The sequence below is a fragment of the Scardinius erythrophthalmus genome (genome assembly GCF_964197995.2).
Source record: "Scardinius erythrophthalmus genome assembly, chromosome: 5".
Lineage (NCBI taxonomy): Eukaryota > Metazoa > Chordata > Actinopteri > Cypriniformes > Leuciscidae > Scardinius > Scardinius erythrophthalmus.
In genome coordinates, this window is record NC_138225.1 from 1,409,253 (window position 1) to 1,432,871 (window position 23,619).

At 40.0% G+C, this 23,619-nt stretch overlaps 2 protein-coding genes across 2 annotated transcripts in view; both read right to left on the reverse strand.

Annotated features, from left to right (window-relative positions):
- Nucleotides 1-14,785, reverse strand: part of cita (citron rho-interacting serine/threonine kinase a) — a 100,643-nt gene extending 85,858 nt beyond the window's left edge. The window contains exon 1 of the mRNA XM_081366836.1: nt 14,656-14,785. The gene's annotated coding sequence lies outside the window, so the exon portion shown is untranslated. The remainder of the gene's footprint in view (nt 1-14,655) is intronic.
- Nucleotides 14,652-23,619, reverse strand: part of LOC308691314 (citron Rho-interacting kinase-like) — a gene marked incomplete at its 3' end in the record, with an annotated part of 32,363 nt that continues 23,395 nt past the window's right edge. Inside the window, exons 7-8 of the mRNA XM_081366389.1 lie at nt 20,500-20,540; nt 14,652-14,839 (exon numbers count right to left, since the gene is read on the reverse strand). Coding sequence (XP_081222515.1) covers nt 14,652-14,839; nt 20,500-20,540 — 229 coding nt within the window. The remainder of the gene's footprint in view (nt 14,840-20,499; nt 20,541-23,619) is intronic.

The window sequence follows — 23,619 nt, forward strand, 5'->3', positions numbered from 1 at the left end:
AAATAATCAAATGTAAAACACCACTGCATAGCCTTCACTGCATAAATTAAATATAGATTAATCCTACTAAATCCACTACAGAGCAGTGAGCGGTTTTCTTTTTGTCTTTTGTTGTTTGATTAATATTAATGACACAGCAGGTTTATTGGGCTGCTGTCATCTTAAGAGCTAATGCACAGATCCAATATCCTGAGTCAAGTAATGTAAAACAATGTGATTAAACATCTTGCATGCCAGCAGCCATCCACAAATTAACAGAAGAAAAACATTATTATTTCCAGATTAGATACGGTCAGAATCATAAACCACTTCTCAGATAATCAGAGGGTTTGTTGAGGTGAAGCTGCGATGACTCCAACTAGAAACAAAACCCAATACTGTCACTCACACTGTGAAATCTCAGATATGAAATCTAGAGATGCACGATATATCGGCCACCATATCGGTACCGGCCGATAAATATCGTTATCGGTCCAATAAGAAGATTTGTCCGATATATTAAAGCCGATAAATAATGTATTATTTCCTTCAGATGCGCACTGTTCAACATGATGATTATGAATTGCTTGAAATATGATTGGAATCACTTCAAAAAAGGAAAACACAGTTCAGTGCAACATGTGCAGCGCAAGTCTGTCATATCGGCTACATAACATTATCATGAGAACATCATAATCGTGTGTTTGAGACATGGATTTTACTGGTGAGACTTTTGTTTTTGTAATCAGGCTCTCAAAAATGATATAAAAATCAGGATTTAGATTTATCAGCCAATATATCGGTTATCGGCTTTCAAATATAAAGAATTATCGGTATCAATGCATTTTCATATCGGTGCATCCCTAATGAAATCCTGATGTCAGAGATGTGCTCTAATGCTTCACACATTGAAGAAGCAAGACTGGACCAAAATTTTATTCAGTCATCATTAACTCACAATAACGGTGCATTTGGAGCCTGACAGTCTCTGGTAACTGTATGGAAAAATATGCGTGAACAGAGAAATAAAGTCGACATGAGGGCGAGAGAATGACGGCGAATGCTCATTATTGCACAAACTATTCTTATACTGACAAACTAGATTTCCTTTGAATTATCTAACCAGACGATGCACCTCGAATAACCATGAGTCACAGAGAGAAGAGGAAGCCACCTACACACCGCCGGTCATTACAGTGTGAACCTACAGGACACACTCCAATTAGAGCACTGCCTCAACTGAACACACACACCATCTCTCCAGAGACGCTTCAGCACGACATATCATACCGTTAATGTGCTTTTACTCCACAATGAATGTCAAACGCCACTACAGGACTCGACAGTGCGAGCATTTTGCACGACGAGGAAGTATCAGCAAAGGATAAACAGATTTCTAGCTCTTGCATTAGCTTTACTATATATTTATGGAGATGAGAAATACAAACCCGCCCTGTACAGCTATGATGAGCTGTTCGGCCTAGCTTTCGATGTTGTTACGGAAAGGCCGAAGCTGATCGGTTGGTCTTAGTCACATGACCTGAGATGGCTTGCGGCATTCTGAAAAGTTGAGATGTTCCACTCATTTAAATTTTTTAGGACAGCTTATGCCGCTTTTTCACTCCAAGGTACGGCTCGCTTTGCTTTCCACTGCAGTTTAGTACCGCTTCAAAGTGGGTGGGTTTATAGATTGCTCGTTAAAGTTGCTGAAAAACTTAACCTCTCGCTGGATCCGCTCCTCGACTCCCAACGAGAGGAACGTCTGAACCTTGTATACTGACCAGTCACCACGATTCAGCCATTTCTTTTTTCAAGTTTATTTACTTTTTCAAGCAAGTAGTTTAATAAAAATTGTGCGAACATACAGTACTGTGCAAAAGCCTTAAGGGCCCTACACACCGGGACGAATATCGGCTCACGTTATTCGCCAGCGTTTTTCAACGCGTTTTTTGTGTTCACACCCAAGCGATTTTCGCTGACGATGAAGCCGAGTGAACATGCAAATTCATTCCCTGACATTAGATGGCGCTTAATGTAAAACAGAAACCACTCCATAACAGTTCTCTTTTATCAAGATTTTTGTAGTCGCTGTCGTGTAGACGGACTCGATGATGGTGAGATCAGATTATACCGGCTGTTGTCAGACTCCTTGTGCATAAACAAATCTCACTGGATTATTACAATTAATGGCAAAAAGAATGTTTGGAAATGTAAACTGATATTTCCTACTGACACACTACAGCAAAAGATACAAATAACTGACTTAAAACCATTTTTTTAGGGGGGGGGGGGTATTAACATTCCTAAGACTTTTGCACAGTACTGTATAATACTGCGGTGGCTTTTGCTGATCTGTACTGTTTTCACATTTTAGCACCGGTACGGTACGCTTGGAACCTCAACAGAGGTGAAAAGCTCCATTAATGTACTGCAAGTACTGCAAAGGGCAGTTTTGTCGGGCTTTTGTTTTGTTTTTCAGCACTTTAATTACTTTATTGATGTGTTCATACTGTTATACATACTATACATTTTGTAGTAAAAATAATTACATAATTAAAGGGATAGCTCACCAAAAAAATTCTATTCTGTTATGAATTACTAGCCCTTATGTCGTTCCAAACCTGTAAGACTTTCATTCATCCTCGGAACACAAATGAAGATATTTTAATGAAATCTGAGACCTTTCTGTACTCTCCATAGACAGCTGCGCAACTACCACTTTGATGCCTCAACAAGTTCATAAAGAAATCGTAAAATTAATCCATATGAATTGAGCGGTTTAGTTCAAATTTTCTAAAGAGACACGACCACTTTATATGATGAACAGACTGAGTTCAGGCTTTTTCAACCTCAGTATGTTTCTTCTGTATGTGTGCTGTTACGCTCATTTGTTTTGATTTCTCCACTAAAGTCTCCCACTGGCAGCGCGAGCCTCAACAGTGTTACCAGAACCACACTATCCATTATCAATCGCTGTTTATGTAATAAAATCAGAATCATTCTCGCGTTTCGATGCTTCACTGGTTACTTGACGGACAATGGGTCCGACAGACTGGAGAAATATTAGCAGTAATGTGACCAGAAATATTGAAGACCCACCGTATCTGAATTTCAGACACTTTAATACTTTTTAAGGCCTTTCATTAGGAAAACTTTATTTAAGACATTTTAAGACTTAAGGACACATTCGTAGGCCATCCTGATTCAGGAAACCTGTTTGAACACAATCATTATTTGTGCAAAACAGTTAGGTGATATAAGAGACACAGAAATGACACTTAATGCCTGATATTTCCCATGACGCCGCCGGTGCACATTTCACCTGACAGGTTCACCCAATTAACGTGACAGATATTGTCCAACTGAATCTGTTAATAAAGAAAGAGAAATACGACATCTTTGGCATGACGGACATGTAGTGTGCAAACACACAAAGACTACACACACATACATCACAACCGACGGTACCGAGATCTGAAGTGCCACGGCGATCCGATCAGACACGACTGGACTTTAAATCTAGAATCCTGTACGGGTGTCCACATGCACTGCCTAATAAACGCATGTTTTTCTATTGCACTGCCTGATAAACGCATGTTTTTCTATCGCACTGCCTTGTTTTTATATTGCACTGCCTGATAAACGCATGTTTTTCTATTGCACTGCCTTGTTTTTCTATTGCACTGCCTGATAAATGCATGTTTTTCTATTGCACTGCCTTGTTTTTCTATTGCACTGCCTGATAAACGCATGTTTTTCTATTGCACTGCCTTGTTTTTCTATTGCACTGCCTGATAAACGCATGTTTTTCTATTGCACTGCCTTGTTTTTCTATTGCACTGCCTGATAAACGCATGTTTTTCTATTGCACTGCCTGATAAACGCATGTTTTTCTATTGCACTGCCTTGTTTTTCTATTGCACTGCCTGATAAACGCATGTTTTTCTATTGCACTGCCTTGTTTTTCTATTGCACTGCCTGATAAACGCATGTTTTTCTATTGCACTGCCTGATAAACGCATGTTTTTCTATTGCACTGCCTTGTTTTTCTATTGCACTGCCTGATAAATGCATGTTTTTCTATTGCACTGCCTTGTTTTTCTATTGCACTGCCTGATAAACGCATGTTTTTCTATTGCACTGCCTGATAAACGCATGTTTTTCTATTGCACTGCCTTGTTTTTCTATTGCACTGCCTGATAAACGCATGTTTTTCTATTGCACTGCCTTGTTTTTCTATTGCACTGCCTGATAAACGCATGTTTTTCTATTGCACTGCCTTGTTTTTCTATTGCACTGCCTGATAAACGCATGTTTTTCTATTGCACTGCCTGATAAACGCATGTTTTTCTATTGCACTGCCTTGTTTTTCTATTGCACTGCCTGATAAACGCATGTTTTTCTATTGCACTGCCTGATAAATGCATGTTTTTCTATTGCACTGCCTTGTTTTTCTATTGCACTGCCTGATAAACGCATGTTTTTCTATTGCACTGCCTGATAAACGCATGTTTTTCTATTGCACTGCCTTGTTTTTCTATTGCACTGCCTGATAAACGCATGTTTTTCTATTGCACTGCCTTGTTTTTTTATTGCACTGCCTGATAAACGCATGTTTTTCTATTGCACTGCCTTGTTTTTCTATTGCACTGCCTGATGAACGCATGTTTTTCTATCGCACTGCCTGATAAACGCTTGTTTTTCTATTGCACTGCCTTGTTTTTCTATTGCACTGCCTGATAAACGCATGTTTTTCTATTGCACTGCCTTGTTTTTCTATTGCACTGCCTGATAAACGCATGTTTTTCTATCGCACTGCCTTGTTTTTCTATTGCACTGCCTGATGAACGCATGTTTTTCTATCGCACTGCCTGATAAACGCTTGTTTTTCTATTGCACTGCCTTGTTTTTCTATCGCACTGCCTGATAAACGCATGTTTTTCTTTCGCCCTGCCTGATAAACGCATGTTTTTCTTTCGCCCTGCCTGATAAACGCATGTTTTTCTTTCGCACTGCCTGATAAACGCATGTTTTTCTTTCGCACTGCCTGATAAACGCATGTTTTCCTATTGCACTGCTTGATAAACGCATGTTTTTCTTTCGCACTGCCTGATAAACGCATGTTTTTCTATTGCACTGCCTTGTTTTTCTATTGCACTGCCTGATAAACGCATGTTTTTCTATCGCACTGCCTTGTTTTTCTATTGCACTGCCTGATGAACGCATGTTTTTCTATCGCACTGCCTGATAAACGCATGTTTTTCTTTCGCCCTGCCTGATAAACGCATGTTTTTCTTTCGCACTGCCTGATAAACGCATGTTTTTCTTTCCCACTGCCTGATAAACGCATGTTTTTCTATTGCACTGCCTGATAAACGCATGTTTTTCTATTGCACTGCCTTGTTTTTCTATTGCACTGCCTGATGAACGCATGTTTTTCTATCGCACTGCCTGATAAACGCTTGTTTTTCTATTGCACTGCCTTGTTTTTCTATCGCACTGCTTGATAAACGCATGTTTTTCTTTCGCACTGCCTGATAAACGCATGTTTTTCTTTTGCACTGCCTGATAAACGCTTGTTTTTCTATTGCACTGCCTTGTTTTTCTATCGCACTGCCTGATAAACGCATGTTTTTCTATCGCACTGCTTGATAAACGCATGTTTTTCTTTCGCCCTGCCTGATAAACGCATGTTTTTCTTTCGCACTGCCTGATAAACGCATGTTTTTCTTTCGCACTGCCTGATAAACGCATGTTTTTCTAATCGCACTGCCTGATAAATGCATGTTTTTCTTTCGCACTGCCTGATAAATGCATGTTTTTCTTTCGCACTGCCTGATAAATGCATGTTTTTCTTTCGCACTGCCTGATAAACGCATGTTTTTCTTTTGCACTGCCTGATAAACGCATGTTTTTCTATCACACTGCCTGATAAATGCATGTTTTTCTTTCGCACTGCCTGATAAATGCATGTTTTTCTTTCGCACTGCCTGATAAATGCATGTTTTTCTTTCGCACTGCCTGATAAACGCATGTTTTTCTTTCGCACTGCCTGATAAACGCATGATTTTCTTTCGCACTGCCTGATAAACGCATGTTTTTCTATTGCACTGGCTTGTTCTCTTTCATAGGTTCATTCAACGCTGCGTAGCTTTAAGACGCAGTGGAAACGCACTCTGGGTGTGCCGATTGTCTGAAGCTCTTATAGAATCACGCCAATTCATTGGCTGATGGTGCGGGCACCGCCCTGACGCTCTTACACCGTCACATTATACAGGCGCGCGCGCCATCTGCTCCTCAGATTTCTCTGCCTTCACGAAGCGGCCATTTCATGCCCTTCGCTTTCGTTTTTTCTGAGCCCGAAAATTCGGATTACAACTGCTTTCGTCGTCTTCTGCACTTCAGCGACTGGAATAAGTGGAATTCTGTTCTCCTTACAGTGAAGTGCAATGGAATATCGTCGTTGCTCTCCATGCTCGCTTCATTGCGAGCGACGACCCTCACAGTAAGTGCGATAAGTGTTTGGGTTTTTCGCATGCGCGTGAGGCTGTTTTAGGATCGTCTAAATGTAAAATCTGCTTCTCACAAACCGCGAGCCTAGAGCGGAGGGTTTTTGCGTTTCCTACAGTAGTCGACAGCGCCGCAGAGGCTTCTGTACTACAGCAGGAAATTTCGTCCCTTCTACTCAAAGGGGCGATAGGAGGTTCCTTCGGGGGAAATCAAACAGGGCTTTTACAGCCGTTATTTCCTAGTCCCGAAGAAGGGCGGCGGCCTGCAACCCATACTAGACCTCCGCTGACTAAATTTCTCCCTTTACAAAGGGAAATTCAAAATGTTGACGGTGAAAGCTATCATATCTCAAATTCGGTTGGGAGATTGGTTCGTGACAGTAGACCTCAAGGATGCCTATTTTCACATCCAGGTCGTACGGCGACACAGGAGGTCCCTCAGGTTCGCCTTTGGAGAAAGAGCATAACAGTACAGGGTCTTCCCCTTTGGCCTCGTTCAAGCACCGAGAACGTTCACAAAGTGTATGGATGCTGCCCTGGCCCCGTTGCGGCTCCAGGGCATCCGTATTCTCAATTACCTGGATGATTGGCTCCTTTTAGCCCACTCCAGGAAGTTAGTGACTCACCACAGGGACATTGTCCTTCGTCATATTCAGTCTCTCGGTTTGAGGTTAAATACGGAGAAGAGCGTTCTTACCCCAGCTCAACACACACAGCTTTCTTGGGGGTACACATGGATTCCGTTCTTATGCAGGCCCGCTTGGCTCCTGCGAGGATTTCCAGTTTGGTGACATATTTGGCCCGCTTCACGCTAGGCCATCCTGTTTTTGTGGGCACTTGCCGCAGGCTTCTGGGTCTCATGGCCGCAGCCTCCCCTGTGCTAACCCTAGGTCTGTTCCACATGAGACCTTTTCTGTGGTGGATGAAGCTCTCAGGGGCTCGGCCCACAGGTCCAGACCTTCGCCTGTTGAAGGTGTCGCGCAGTTGCTTCCGCGCCCTGTCAATTTGGCGGGATCCCCTCTTCCTTCGGAAAGGGGTCAGCATGGGTGCGGTATTCCGTCGCCAGATGATTACGACGGATGCCTCTCTGACCAGCTGGGGAGCAGTTTTCGAAGGCAGACCAGCATGTGGGATCTGGACTGGCGAGACCCTCTCTTGGCACATAAACAGCTTGGAGCTGAGAGCCGTCTTTCTGGCTCTGCATCACTTTCTCCCTTTTCTCAAAGGACACCATGTCATTGTCAGAACAGACAATATGGCGGTAGTGTCCCATGTAAACCGGCAGGGGGGTTCACGGTCGCGCATCCTGGACAGGCATGCACGCCACCTTCTCCTGTGGTCTCAGGACAAGTTCCTCTCACTGAGGGCAGTCCATGTCCCTGGGATCCTGAACCTCGCAACGGATTTTCTTTTGAGGCAGAAGCTTCGGTCGGGGGAATGGATGTTGAACCGCCGAACAGTAGCCCTGATTTGGGACGTGTTCGGAAAAGCAGAAGTGGACCTCTTTGCATCACAGGAGTCGTCCCAATGCCCACTTTGGTTCTCCCTGAGCCCCCCAGCACCGTTGGGGATAGATGCATTCGCTCACCCATGGCCGATGCGGAAACTGTATGCATTCCCGCCCATCAAGTTGATCCAGGCGGTTCTGTCCAAAGTAAGGGAGAGCGGAGCCCATCTCCTACTTGTAGCCCCATTCGTGGTTCTCGGAGCTGGTTCCTCTTCTGGAATCCCACCCCCCACGCTCCCCTAGAATTCCCCCTTGGGACCTGTCGGTCGTCCTGGAGGGATTAACGGAGGGCTCCCTTTGAGCCCTTAGAGTCAGCTCCGGAGCGGATTCTGACTCTAAAGGTTACTCTTTTGTTAGCTTGGACTTCGTTGAAGCGGGTGGGGGATTTGCAAGCTCTTTCTGTCAGCGAGTCATGTATGGACTTCGCTCCTGGTCTGGTCAGGGTGACTTTGAGACCAAGATATGTGCCCAAAGTATTGTCCACAGCATTTCGCTCTCAGGTAATTAACCTTCACTCTTTCCATCCTCCTCCTTTTGTTTCTGAGGAGGACAGGAAACTTAAATTGCTCTGCCCTGTCCGAGCATTGAAGTTCTATGTGGATCGCTCTGGCAGTTGGAGAAAATCTAACCAGCTCTTGGTATATTTTGGTGCTGGGCGCCGCGGGCTTGCCGCATCAAAGCAGAGAATTTCCCACTGGGTTACAGATAGGGTTGGGTATCGGTTGGGTTTTATCCGATACCAGTACCTACTCGGTATTTTTCAAACGGTTCCGGTGCTTAAACGGTTCTTGAAGCGGTACTTAACAAAACTAAACCGCACACACTTTATCAAAAAAATAATACCTCTGTGTGTGTGTGTGTGTGTGTGTGTGTTTGATTTTCTGATTAAATGAAAAATTGTGCCGTTTAAAAGGCTACTGATGTAGCCGAAAACACTTGAGTTAACATCAAAATTTTGTCTTCTCATATTATGACTTTTACAAAACAGAGAAATATCTGACACTGAGCAGAAATATTTAACACACACAGTATAGCCTCATATAAATATACTTGATATTGATATACTTCATATGCAAGATTTGCAGTTGGCATTCAAATATTAGACTTATCCGAAGAGGAACACTGGCAGCTGAACTTGAACTTTAGTCAGGCGTGTCAGAGGTTTTGGGTTCTAATCCGCATTCGTAGTTTTTTTTTTTTTTTTTTTTTTTTTTTTTTACGATTATGCTCATCAGTGGTTGTATATCAAGCAGGGACACTTTGTGTCCATTATATTTTGTGATTTCACCAGAATGAATAGATAGGCGTCGTCTAGGGCTTAAAGGGATACTCCACTTTAAAATGAAAATTCTGTCATCATATACTCACCCTCATGTTGTTTCAAACCTGTATGAATTTCTTTCTTCTGCTGAACAGAAAGGAAGATATTTAGAATAATATCAGTAACCAGACAGTTTCTGGTCTCATTGACTTCCATAGGCTAGTAGGAAAAAAAATACTATGGAAGTAAATGAGACCAGAAACTGTCTGGTTACTGACATTATTCTAAATATCTTCCTTTCTGTTCAGCAGAAGAAAGAAATTCATAAAGAATTGAAACAACATGAGGGTGAGTATATGATGACAGAATTTTCATTTTAAAGTGGAGTATCCCTTTAAATCAAACTACATTCACGCACATATGAAACCCTTGCATACACATATAGGCCTACCTACTAAGTAGTCATACATGTATACTGCTGAATGCTCAAACTAATATGAAATGCTCAACATCACATCTAAAGTCGCTCACGCACAAACACGCAAACTCTACACACACGAGACGCGCGGAACTCTCCGCGCATACTCATCTGAGGCGCGAGCACACACACACACACACAAACTCTCCGCGCACATATTCATATAGACGGCGCCTCATAAATAGATCGATCTCCGCAACGTATTGAAGCGCGCGTCCGCGCGACAGTGCGGTGTGCGCGAGCCACAAGAGAAAACACTGTATCCGCGCCACTGATCGCAGCGGCAACGAGCACTTTGATCACTTGATTTAAAAAACACATTTCAGCGCTAGATCGCCTCTTATTTAACAAACGAACTAAATTAATGCTCGCTCTGCTGGTTTACTGGAGATGTTTTATTATTGGATCATTCGTGCCGCGAGATGTTTTATAGGGGGCGGTAAAAAACGTCAGGCACCAAAATCAGGCACCGAAAGTTTCGTTCTTATTCGGTCTGGTTACTACCGTTTACGTCGGAACCGGTTCCCTATTGGAACCGGGTCTCGGTACCCAACCCTAGTTACAGAGGCTATTTCACTGGCATATGAGGTGCGCGGTCTGCCTTCACCTCTTAGCATCAGGGCACATTCCACCAGAAGTGTGGCTTCCTCTCAGGCACTTTTTAGAGGGGCCCTCCTAGAAGACATTTGTGTGGCGCCAGGCAGGTCCTTTCCACACACTTTTGTCAGATATTACAGTTTTGATCTCGACATGACTCCAGGTTCCCAAATTTTTTCTGCTTGAACCAGTCGTGTGAGTTATCTGGTCATTGTACAAGTTACGGCAGCATATTAGCTTGGCGAGTTTGGTATTTTGTTCCCACTGTGTCTTAAAGCTACGCAGCGTTGAGTGAACCTATGAAAGAGAACGTCTCTGGTTACTGATGTAACCTATGTTCTCTGAATAGGGAACGAGACGCTGCGTTCACTGCCAAGCTCCTCGCGCTGCTGACAAGCTTCTTTTTCGGCAGAGAAATCTGAGGAGCAGATGGCGCGCGTGCCTGTATAATGTGACGACGTAAGTGTCGGGGCGGCGCCCGCGCCATCAGCCAATGTATTGGCGTGATTCTATAAGGGCTTCAGACAATCGGCACACCCAGAGTGCGTTCCCACTGCGTCTCAAAGCTACGCAGCGTTGAGTGAACCTATTCAGAGAACATAGGTTACATAAGTAACCAGAGATGTTTTTCTATCGCACTGCCTTGTTTTTCTATCACACTGCCTGATAAACGCATGTTTTTCTATCGCACTGCCTTGTTTTTCTATCGCACTGTCTGATAAAGGCATTTTTTTCTATCGCACTGCCTGATAAATGCATGTTTTTCTATTGCACTGCCTGATAAACGCATGTTTTTCTATTGCACTGCTTGATAAACGCATGTTTTTTTATTGCACTGATTGATAAACGCATGTTTTTCTATTGCACTGCCTGATAAACGCATGTTTTTCTATTGCACTGCCTTGTTTTTCTATTGCACTGCCTGATAAATGCATGTTTTTCTATTGCACTGCTTGATAAACGCATGTTTTTCTATTGCACTGATTGATAAACGCATGTTTTTTTATTGCACTGTTTGATAAACGCATGTTTTTCTATTGCACTGCTTGATAAACGCATGTTTTTCTATTGCACTGCTTGATAAACGCATGTTTTTCTATTGCACTGCCTGATAAACGCATGTTTTTCTATTGCACTGCCTTGTTTTTCTATTGCACTGCCTGATAAACGCATGTTTTTCTATCGCACTGCCTGATAAACGCATGTTTTTCTATTGCACTGCTTGATAAACGCATGTTTTTCTATTGCACTGCTTGATAAACGCATGTTTTTCTATTGCACTGATTGATAAACGCATGTTTTTTTATTGCACTGATTGATAAACGCATGTTTTTCTATTGCACTGCCTTGATAAACGCATGTTTTTCTATTGCACTGCTTGATAAACGCATGTTTTTCTATTGCACTGCCTGATAAACGCATGTTTTTCTATTGCACTACCTTGTTTTTCTATTGCACTGCCTGATAAACGCATGTTTTTCTATTGCACTGCTTGATAAACGCATGTTTTTCTATTGCACTGCTTGATAAACGCATGTTTTTCTATTGCACTGCCTGATAAACGCATGTTCTTCTATTGCACTGCCTTGTTTTTCTATTGCACTGCCTGATAAACACGTTTTTCTATTGCACTGCCTGATAAACGCATGTTTTTCCTATTGCACTGCCTGATAAACGCATGTTTTTCTATTGCACTGCCTGATAAACACGTTTTTCTATTGCACTGCCTGATAAACGCATGTTTTTCCTATTGCACTGCCTGATAAACGCATGTATTTGGGATATTTGGGGATATTTGGGGATATTTAATTAAATTAATCAATCAACGATACTATTGATCAGCATTACCGAACGTAGACGTTCCACTAGAAACAAACATTGATGTATTGTTCTAATTTATTACTGTGAAGCTGCTTTGATACAACCTGTGTTGTGAAAAGCGCTATATAAATAAACTTGACTTGATAAACGCATGTTTTTCCTATTGCACTGCCTGATAAACGCATGTTCTTCTATCGCACTGCTTGATAAACGCATGTTCTTCTATTGCACTGCCTGATAAACACGTTTTTCTATTGCACTGCCTGATAAACGCATGTTTTTCCTATTGCACTGCCTGATAAACGCATGTTCTTCTATCGCACTGCTTGATAAACGCATGTTTTTCTATTGCACTGCCTGATAAACGCATGTTTTTCTATTGCACTGATTGATAAACACATGTTCTTCTATTGCACTTAAGAAACAGATGTGTGTTGCATGAATGACGACACATCAAGTCCAATAAACAACACACCTACTGCAGTCTCAATGCATGCATTTCAGAAGCGTGCATCAGTAAAGCGCAGTTTACGGTCCTCACAAGATACATCACTCATTATTACAGATGTATGTTTGTCTCAAGACGGATCCAGCGTTCTCATATCGCATCACATCTCCGGTGCACCAATCAGCAGCTGCGCTTCTGCATTAACATTCCCACGCTCCTCTGCTGGGGCTGTGTGTGTTGCGTTCGGCAGATTTCATGATGCTGGAAGCGCTTTATCAAGACGACAGCAACATGACATACAGCTGGGCAAATACGCATTTCAGGATTAGAGAGAGAATATGCGTATGAAAGGAAACTCACCATGGCTACCATAATGCATTCTGGGTTCTGGGTTCATTTTCTTTCTGACTAACGTTATAAAGCTTAACCTGACTGTTTTTCCCTGTGCTTTCCCTTCAGCTCCTGGGAAAAAACATGTTATTTACGGCTCATCTGGGACCAGATTCCCGACCGAGACCTTCTGCTGATCCACATTATGATCTTACAGCACACAGGAACTGAGCGGCGCATAACAATAAACTCACGCTTGAATGCATTCATAGATGCAAGGAATCACTGGGCAGGATGTCTCACACACACACACACACACACACACACACACACACACACACACACACACACACACACACACACACACACACACACACACACACACCACTGCAATGGATCCAGATGCTCTCTTGAGAAATTCTCATTACTGCAATACAGTTATTTTGTAAAGCATGTATTAAAATCAACTAATTAAAAACAGGCAATGATATTTAAATACTTTACCATGACAATGAGTTTTTTTTGGTGTTGTTTTTTTGCATTATGTTAACTGAGATGGGAAAATGTAAATTAAACCATTTAAATAAATAAAAAACATTACAATAGTGAGAATTTGGGGGGAATTTAAAAAAAGGAAATAAATATTACAGTAATAAGACTTTTTTCACATTATGGTAATGACAAATGGGAGGAAATAAAAAAATAAAATAAAAAACAGAAAATCTCACTAAAATAAAATAAATAAATAAAAACTAAAATAAATAAAAATTACAATAATGAAAATTAGGGGGAAAATTAAATAAAAATAATTTAACAAATTTTACAGTAAGGAGACTTTTTGCATTATGGTAATAACATTTGGGGGCAATGATGTAAAAAATTACTGTAATGAGAAATTTGGGGGAAATCATTTTTTAAAATAAATAAATGTTTAATTAGTTCTCATGCTTTTCTTCTGATTCATAGCTGAAATACACCCGTCCAATAAACACCGAGCCAGAAGATAAGATGCGCAGACCAAAACAACAGCCCACATCTCGGCAAACACAGATCCGCTCACGTTACACAGTGTTTATGTGCTGATGGGGATTTCATTGTGCTGCACGATCACACACACACACACTCCGGACGAGGGTTTCCCGTTCCCCTGCATGCACATCTGTGATCCATTCCCTGATCCGTGAGTCTACGTTACAAAAACATCCCCCCACACACACACTCACACACACACTCTCATTCATCTTAAAGACACATGAGCGCGCGCGAGAATCACTGCTTTATACCTGCATATGCACATGGCAACACATCCGAGAGATATTCCCAGATCCGTGAGTCTCCGTTACAAAAACATCCCCCCACACACACACTCACACACACACTCTCATTCATCTTAAAGACACATGAGCGCGCGCGAGAATCACTGCTTTATACCTGCATATCCGTGAGTCTCCGTTACAAAAACATCCGCACGTACACACACACACACACACACACACACACACACACACACACACACACACACACACTCTCTCATTCATCTTAATGACACATGAGCGCGCGAGAGAAGCAATACCTCGCATTCAGCCACAATGTTGCCTGGTGACAGTCGCCGTGGTGATGTGAATGTCTCCGCACCAATGGACCACCTGTGACTAGACTAGTCAAATCAGCATATGTGTGTGTGTGTGTGTGTGTGTGTGTGTGTGTGTGTGTGTGCGCACTCACTCAGACTTGGCCAGTGCGCTCAGAGCTCGACTAAAGCACCAGCCTACAAAGGGCAGGTCTTGTCCGTGGAAGCCTGAGCGAGGGCGATCGAGGGTCGAGGCGGCGGGGACCACGGGCCGGTCCGGCTCCTCGAAATTAGAGGTGTCATCATCAGAGCGCAGAGACGGAACAAACGGAGGGAGCGCTGGAGGAGACGAGAGGAGAAAACATGTGAGAGGGTCGGTGAGAAAAACAGACTGGAGGGGAGAGAGAGAGAGAGGGAGAGAGAGAAGGGGGGGTCTCAGTGATGAGACTGTAGCGCAATAACTCGCTCGCCCGCTCTCTCTCTCACTGCAGCAGTCTTGGCTAATCAGAGTGAGTCACAGCCAAAACCCGACGCGAGATCCGCACACACACACACACGTTTGTTTTGCTATGCTTGTGAGGACATTCCATATAGGCGTAATGGTTTTTATACTGTACAAACTGTATATTCTGTTCCCTTACACTAACCCTACCCATCACACACACACACACACTCACTAACCCGACCACTAAACCTACCCATCACACACACACACTAACCTGACCCCTAAACCTACTCATCTCACACACACACACTAACCCGACCCCTCAACCTAACCATCACACACACACACACAGTAACCCAACCCCTAAACCTACACATCTCACACACACACACACACACACACACACACACACACACACCAACCCCTAAACCTACCCATCTCACACACACTAACCCAACCCCTAAACCTACACATCTCACACACACACACACACCAACCCAACCCCTAAACCTACCCATCTCACACACACACTAACCCAACCCCTAAACCTACTCATCTCACACACAAACACTAACCCGACCCCTCAACCTAACCATCACACACACACACACACACACACACACACACACACACTAACCCAACCCCTAAACCTACACATCTCACACACACACACATCAACCCAACCCCTAAACCTACCCATCTCACACACACACTAACCCGACCCTTAAACCTACTCATCTCACACACACACACACACTAACCCAACCCCTAAACCTACTCATCTCACACACAAACACTAACCCGACCCCTCAACCTACCCATCTCACACACACACTAACCCAACCCCTAAACCTACTCATCTCACACACACACTAACCCAACCCCTAAACCTACCCATCTCACACACACACTAACCCAACCCCTAAACCTACTCATCTCACACACACACTAACCCAACCCCTAAACCTACTCATCTCACACAAACACTAACCCGACCCCTCAACCTAACCATCACACACACACACACACACACACACACACACACACACACTAACCCAACCCCTAAACCTACCCATCTCACACACACACTAACCCAACCCCTAAACCTACCCATCTCACACACACACTAACCCAACCCCTAAACCTACTCATCTCACACAAACACTAACCCGACCCCTCAACCTAACCATCACACACACACACACACACACACACACACACACACACACCAGGGCTCCAGACTAACTTTTCCACTGGTTGCACTGGTGCTACCAACTTTCTCAGTTGGTCGCACCAGCATATGATTTGGTCGCACCTTTTTTTCTTTTCTTTTTTTTGCTACATGCCATGGGATTAATCAATGCATGCTGATGAATAGTGGTCTTAATCTGCATACCCTAGTTTTGCACTGATGTAATAAGACTGACAGTGACACAAGACCTCATGTTAGCAAAAAATTCATCTTTTAACTCTAAAAAAAACAACAACAAAAAACATTTATGTTCTTTAATGTTTGATTATAATCTTACTGTATTCACATAGGGATATGAATTGATAAGATTTGATCAATAATAATGCCACTGACGATTCTGATTATTGATCCGATTCTTTAACGATTCTCTTATTGATTCTTGATAGCACTGTGTGGGAAAATGTAGTCAAATGCTTTTCAAAAAAACAATTGGTTTTATTTATTTTAAAGCTTAAGCTTGAGTAAGCAAACTGTAGGCTACTTTTTATGTAATTTATGTAATAAATAGAACCTTATTGTAAAGTGTTACTGATTAGTACACCGATTCAGACGTCTCCTGAGTTCACTGTTGGAAAGATCAGTTGTTTTAACAATTCATTAAAATGAATCGGTTCAAAGGAGTCATTAGTTCGCGAATTGGACGTGTCATGCGCGTTGTGTGATTATCCCAGCAGTTAGGACATGGACATCCAAGATTTGTGTCAACACAGAAAACATTTCATCACTGGATAGTTTTTTTCGTTTAATTAAAGTGTTTGTTTTTTTTGTTTTTTAATGTCAGCTGAATGTCCGGAACGCTTTTCATAGAAGATAAGGCAACTTATTTAGCACAATTCACACCCAACGGTAATTCAGGAAATAAAAAAAATCACCTTTTACCACCGTGTCGATTTATATTGATTAATATGCGCGCGGGAGAGAGAGCAAGACAGCGCCTAGTTTGGAGACGGTGTTGTTTACACTCTCGCCTGACTCCGAAGAGAGAGAGCGCGCGCGCGACCGGGGCTCTCTCTCTCTGCTCGTTCTTTCAGTTAAACATGCGCAGCAGTTCATCTACATTACTCACCGATCAAATAAGACTTTGGCGGGCGCTAAAACAAGTTCAATGCAGGAAAATTCATGCGTGAATTTAACTGAGTAGTACATGACCATGCACTCGCACAAATGCGACCACATCAAATTTTAACTCGCACATTCTCAAAAAATGGTCGCATATGCTGGACACAGGGTCTGGAACCCTGCACACACACACACACACACACACACACACACACACACACACACACACACACACACACACACACACACACACACACACACACACACACACACCATCCCCTAAACCTACACATCTCACACACACACACACACACCAACCCAACCCCTAAACCTACCCATCTCACACACACACTAACCCAACCCCTAAACCTACCCATCACACACACTAACCCAACCCCTAAACCTACCCATCTCACACACACACTAACCCGACCCCTAAACCTTCCCATCTCACACACACACACACACACACACACACACACACACACACACACACCAACCCAACCCCTAAACCAACCCATCACACACACACACTAACCCGACCCCTAAACCTACCCATCTCACACACATACACACACTAACCCGATCCCTAAACCTACCCATCTCACACACATACACACACTAACCCGACCCCTAAACCTACCCATCACACACACACACACACACACACACACACACACGCACGCACGCAGCGCTGCATCTACACAAACAGCTGTATTGACACACACTGTATCTGCCGCTAGGGGTTTTTGTTTATACATTTACACAATTGATTTATTCATTTAAAAAACAACAACAAGAACAATCTGACAGAAATACTGCACACACACACACCATTCTTCAGCTCGTCTGAATGTGTCACCTCAACAGCTCAACACACACACACACACACACACACACACACACACACACACACACACACACACACACACACACACAGAGCTGATTCATCTCAGAAAACGGACAATGAGTGGAATTAACAGTTGCAGGTCAATTTGACATCCAATCTAATCGATCACGATCATATCAGACATATAGAAATAACTACTGATTTATTAGTAACATTTTATAGGGTAAAGCGGCCACACAATATGAATTTTATCCCCAAAAAAAAGTAAAAAAAAAAAAAAAAAAAAAAAATCATTTTTGTGAGATAAAGTATGTTTTAGATGCCGTAATTCAAATTTTTACAATTTTTTATCCTTTTTGTATGAGATAAAGTATATTTAGATGCTGTAACTTACATTGATTATCATTTTTAATGATTTTTGTATAATATAAAGTATGTTTTAGATGCCGTAACGTACGTTGTTTACCATCTTTATCATTTTTGTATAATATAAAGTATGTTTTAGATGCCGTAATTCAAGTTTTTACCATTTTCAATAATTTTTGTATGAGATAAAGTATGTTTTAGATGCCGTAACGTACGTTGTTTACCATCTTTATCATTTTTGTATGAGATAAAGTATATTCAGATGCTGTAACTTACATGGTTTACCATTTTTAATGATTTTTGTATGAGATAAAGTATGTTTTAGATGCCGTAATTCAAGTTTTTACAATTTTTTATCCTCTTTGTATGAGATAAAGTATATTTAGATGCTGTAACTTACATTGAATATCATTTTTAATAATTTTTGTATGAGATAAAGTATGTTTTAGATGCTGTAACTTACATTGATTATCATTTTTAATGATTTTTGTATGAGATAAAGTATGTTTTAGATGCCGTAACGTACGTTGTTTACCATTTTTATAATTTTTGTAAGAGATTAAGTATGTTTGAGATGCTGTAACTTACATTGTTTACCATTTTTAATGATTTTTGTATGAGATAAAGTCTGTTTTAGATGCCGTAATTCAAATTTTTACAATTTTTTATCCTTTTTGTATGAGATAAAGTATATTTAGATGCTGTAACTTACATTGATTATCATTTTTAATAATTTTTGTATGAGATAAAGTATGTTTTAGATGCTGTAACTTACATTGATTATCATTTTTAATAATTTTTGTATGAGATAAAGTATGTTTTAGATGCTGTAACTTACATTGATTATCATTTTTAATGATTTTTGTATAATATAAAGTATGTTTTAGATGCCGTAATTCAAGTTTTTACCATTTTCATAATTTTTGTAAGAGATAAAGTATGTTTTAGATGCTGTAACTTACATGGTTTACCATTTTCAATAATTTTTGTATGAGATAAAGTATGTTTTAGATGCCTTAATTTATTTTATTTATTTTGTTTGTTTATTTGGCAGGGACAGCGCACAATTCAGACAATTGCACCAGAGTTAGCTAACAGCTAATTTGCATCTGTTGTCCCTGGGCAGGTAGACAAAACAAAAGACTCAAAACAACCACTAAACAACAAATATACTACATAAATTTACAAAAATACATATTATTCAAAATTGATAAGAACGATTTGATGTATACACCAAATACAGAAAATATAATGCAATCATTAGTGGTGACACTCTTGTGCTGATTTTAGCCAAATTTTGAGGCTGGCTTTAAATACTGCAAAACTTCCTGAGTTTCTAATATTTGTGGGTATTGAATTCCACTTCTCCACTACTTTGACAGAGAAGACGGATTGACCAAAGGTTGTCTTTCTAAAATGCGGTACCAAATCACCCCTAGTTGATGCTCTAGTTCTACTGGCACTGCCACTGCCAGATAAAACTATGCATCCTCTAAGAGGAGGGGGTGCAAGATCATGAATAACTTTAAACATTAGACATACATCCGAATAAAATAAGAAATTATCAAAATTGAGAAGATTATATTTTTTCAGAATATTACAATGATGATAATCCTTAGGTTTTTTGTCTAATACTTTTAAAATTTGTTTATAAAGTGAATACATAGGCTTGAGCGTAGTCGCTCCTGCCTTTGACCAGGTTGTTATACAGTAAGACAAATGGGGAAAGATCATTGTGTGTACAAAAAGTTTTGCAGCAGACAGTGACAAATTATGTCTAATACTCTTAAAATTGTTTAGATTAAATTTAACAGTCTTGATGACCTTACTAACTTGTTTTTTGAAGGTCAAATTTGTGTCAATTATGATGCCTAAATATTTAACATGTGTCACAGATGTAATGACTTCACCGTTAATTAAAATATCAGGATTAACTTAATTATTAATCCTGGCTCTAAAATACATGCAAACTGTTTTACTTAGATTTAGGGTCAAACATGAATTTGCCAGCCAATCCGACACCTTACTCATCGAAGCTGTCAGTTTGGCTGCAGCGTGTTCTTTAGATCTTGCATGGGTAAAAACCACAGTGTCATCAGCATACATTTGGATGTTAACATCTGGACAAGTTTGAGGGAGGTCATTTATATATATACAAAATAAAAGAGGTCCTAAAATAGACCCTTGAGGGACCCCTGAAATACAGTTTGCAAACGAGGAACACTTATCACCCACTCTTGTACATTGTTTTCTGTTATTCAAATAGGATTCCATCCAGGTCATGGTATTAACAGATAAATTAAATTTAGAAAGTTTCGATAATAAGACGTTGTGATTAACGGTATCAAATGCCTTCTTAAAATCTAAAAACACAGCTCCAACGACACCGCCTTTATCAAGTAGACTTTTGATTCTTTCCACAAAAAAACAATTTGCTGTTTCTGTCGAGTGATGCTTTCGGAAGCCAAACTGCATCGGGTGCAAGGTAAATTCACCTTCATTTAAATGAGAGACTAGCTGATCATAAACAACCTTTTCTGTAATTTTAGAAACTATTGGAAGTATACTAATGGGTCTATAATTTGATATAAGAGTTCTATCACCTGTTTTTAAAATTGGAGTCACTACTGCAGCCTTCCATGATGAAGGAAAATAGGATTTTGTTATTGACAAATTTATCAAATGAGTTAAAGGCTTAGATAGTATTAAGTTATAATTTTTCAAGAATTTTGCATCAAAATCAAAAACATCCTTAGACTTGGTCCTTTTCAAACAATCAAGTGTTTTCATTACTGTATATTCTGAGACATTTTTGATTGTGAAAACAGGGAAATCATTATTAGCTGATGTAAGTACTCTTGGTCTTAGACCAAAATTTCTGGCTAGACACTGTACTGAGTCTACAAAGAATGAATTAAAGATTGTAGCTATATCTCCTTTATCTTCTATCACTTTTGATTGTTCGTTTATTACCCAATTTTGAACAGATTTACGCTCCTTCTTTGTAATGCTATTAATATTTTCCCAAATCAATTTACTATTTCCCTTAGAGTCATTGATTAATTTAATAAAGTAATCAGCTTTAGCCTGCCTTAGATCTTTTACTACTTTATTTCGTAATTCTTGGAATTTTCTCCTATCATGTGGTAGTCCAGATTTAAGAGTTGCCTTCAATGCTAAATCTCTTTGCTTCATTAACTTCCAAAGATTCTCATTTAACCATGGCAGATTATATTTTTTACGTGGATGTAAGATTTTTTTGCAAAACTCATTTTTAGTCTCACTAACTCTGGTCATCATAATATTAGATGCCTTTTCTATATCATCAGACTGCAGAACATCATTCCAGTCCAAGTGCTTTAATTTATCCTCAAATGGACCGACTAAGGTTTTAGGTATAACATTAAAATAACTTTTACCCTCATGTCTATAAAAGAATCTTTGTTTTGTCAATTTTCTAACAATTAAGGTCAGATTATGATCTGACATACCAGTTATCAAATTAAAATATTTTGTAATTCTCTCAGGCTTATTACTAAAAATAAGATCTATTTGTGTTTGTGATGATTGAGTAATCCTAGTTGGGCCTTGAATCATTTGAGCAAGATTAAACTGATCTGATATACTTTTAAGTTTTTTCCTGCTTGCTTTCTCAGCCCAGTTTATGTTAAAATCACCTAATACAATTAGTTCAGTCTTAGTACCAATTTCCTTTAATAAGGATTTTAGTTTGTCATAAAAAATATTATTAGAATTTGGGGGTCGGTATATACCTGTAACAATAAAAGACATATGAGGGGACAATACAATAGAGACAGTAATGCTTTCAAGTTCTTGTGAGGAATTAGGATGCACTTCTACACATTTAAAGTGATTTCGAACATACAAAAGAACTCCACCTCCTCTCCCTAATTTTCTGTCTTTCCTAAAAATTTGGTACCCAGGTATAGCAAAAACAGTCCTTGGTGATGATTCAGTTAACCATGACTCTGAGATAAAAAGAAAATCTAAATTAGAGTCTATCAGCAAACCTTCAAGTTGCTCAGTTTTTGACACAATGCTTCTGAAATTCAAATGTCCACCAAGCAATCCTTTAGGTTTGAGTTGTTTGTCCCACAAGGCTTTAGTCTGATTTACTGGTTGAAAGAGTTCAAACTTCCTTTTAACCGCCATTCTATTAATTCATTCCATTCATTCTATTAATTCAAATTTTTACAATTTTTTATCCTTTTTGTATGAGATAAAGTATATTTAGATGCTGTAACTTACATTGATTATCATTTTTAATAATTTTTGTATGAGATAAAGTATGTTTTAGATGCCGTAACGTACGTTGTTTACCATCTTTATCATTTTTGTATGAGATAAAGTATATTCAGATGCTGTAACTTACATGGTTTACCATTTTCAATAATTTTTGTATGAGATAAAGTATGTTTTAGATGCCGTAATTCAAGTTTTTACAATTTTTAATCCTTTTTGTATGAGATAAAGTATGTTTTAGATGCCGTAATTCAAGTTTTTACAATTTTTAATCCTTTTTGTATGAGATAAAGTATGTTTTAGATGCTGTAACTTTTCATTGTTGTAACATTAAGTATAAGATTTTTTTAAAGTCCCTTGTGATCTTATTTAGTAAAAGTAAAAGAGTGATGCACGTTCGTTGCATTTTACAAGAAATTAGGAGTTGTGTCTTTATTAAAATTAACACATTAATGATTTATCTCTCATTCACCCGCAATTAATTGTAATGTTTTTTTATTTTTTACTTGTCCTGCCGACCCGCAGATCATACAGTGTTCACTGATTTGTTTTTTAACTAGTGCTGATTTTGCAGTGAACAATTTCGAAACAATCAAATCATGTCTTTTTTGTGGCGGGCAAAAATTAAATAAATAAATTACCAAACACAAATGCAAAAAAACTAAAACTTTGGAAAAATATTCAGATTTTCAGCTATATCGTCAGGCACTAGTGAGAAAGAGCCTTGATTCCTCATTACACAAACCCTTTAAATCAGACGGACTTCTGTCAAGTTGTTCATACGACAAGAGTTCATGGGTTCAATCCTGAAGGAACAAAATCCTGTAGGAAACTCAGCAGGATGAGCAAGAAATTGGTGTGTGTGTGTGTGTGTGTGTGTTATC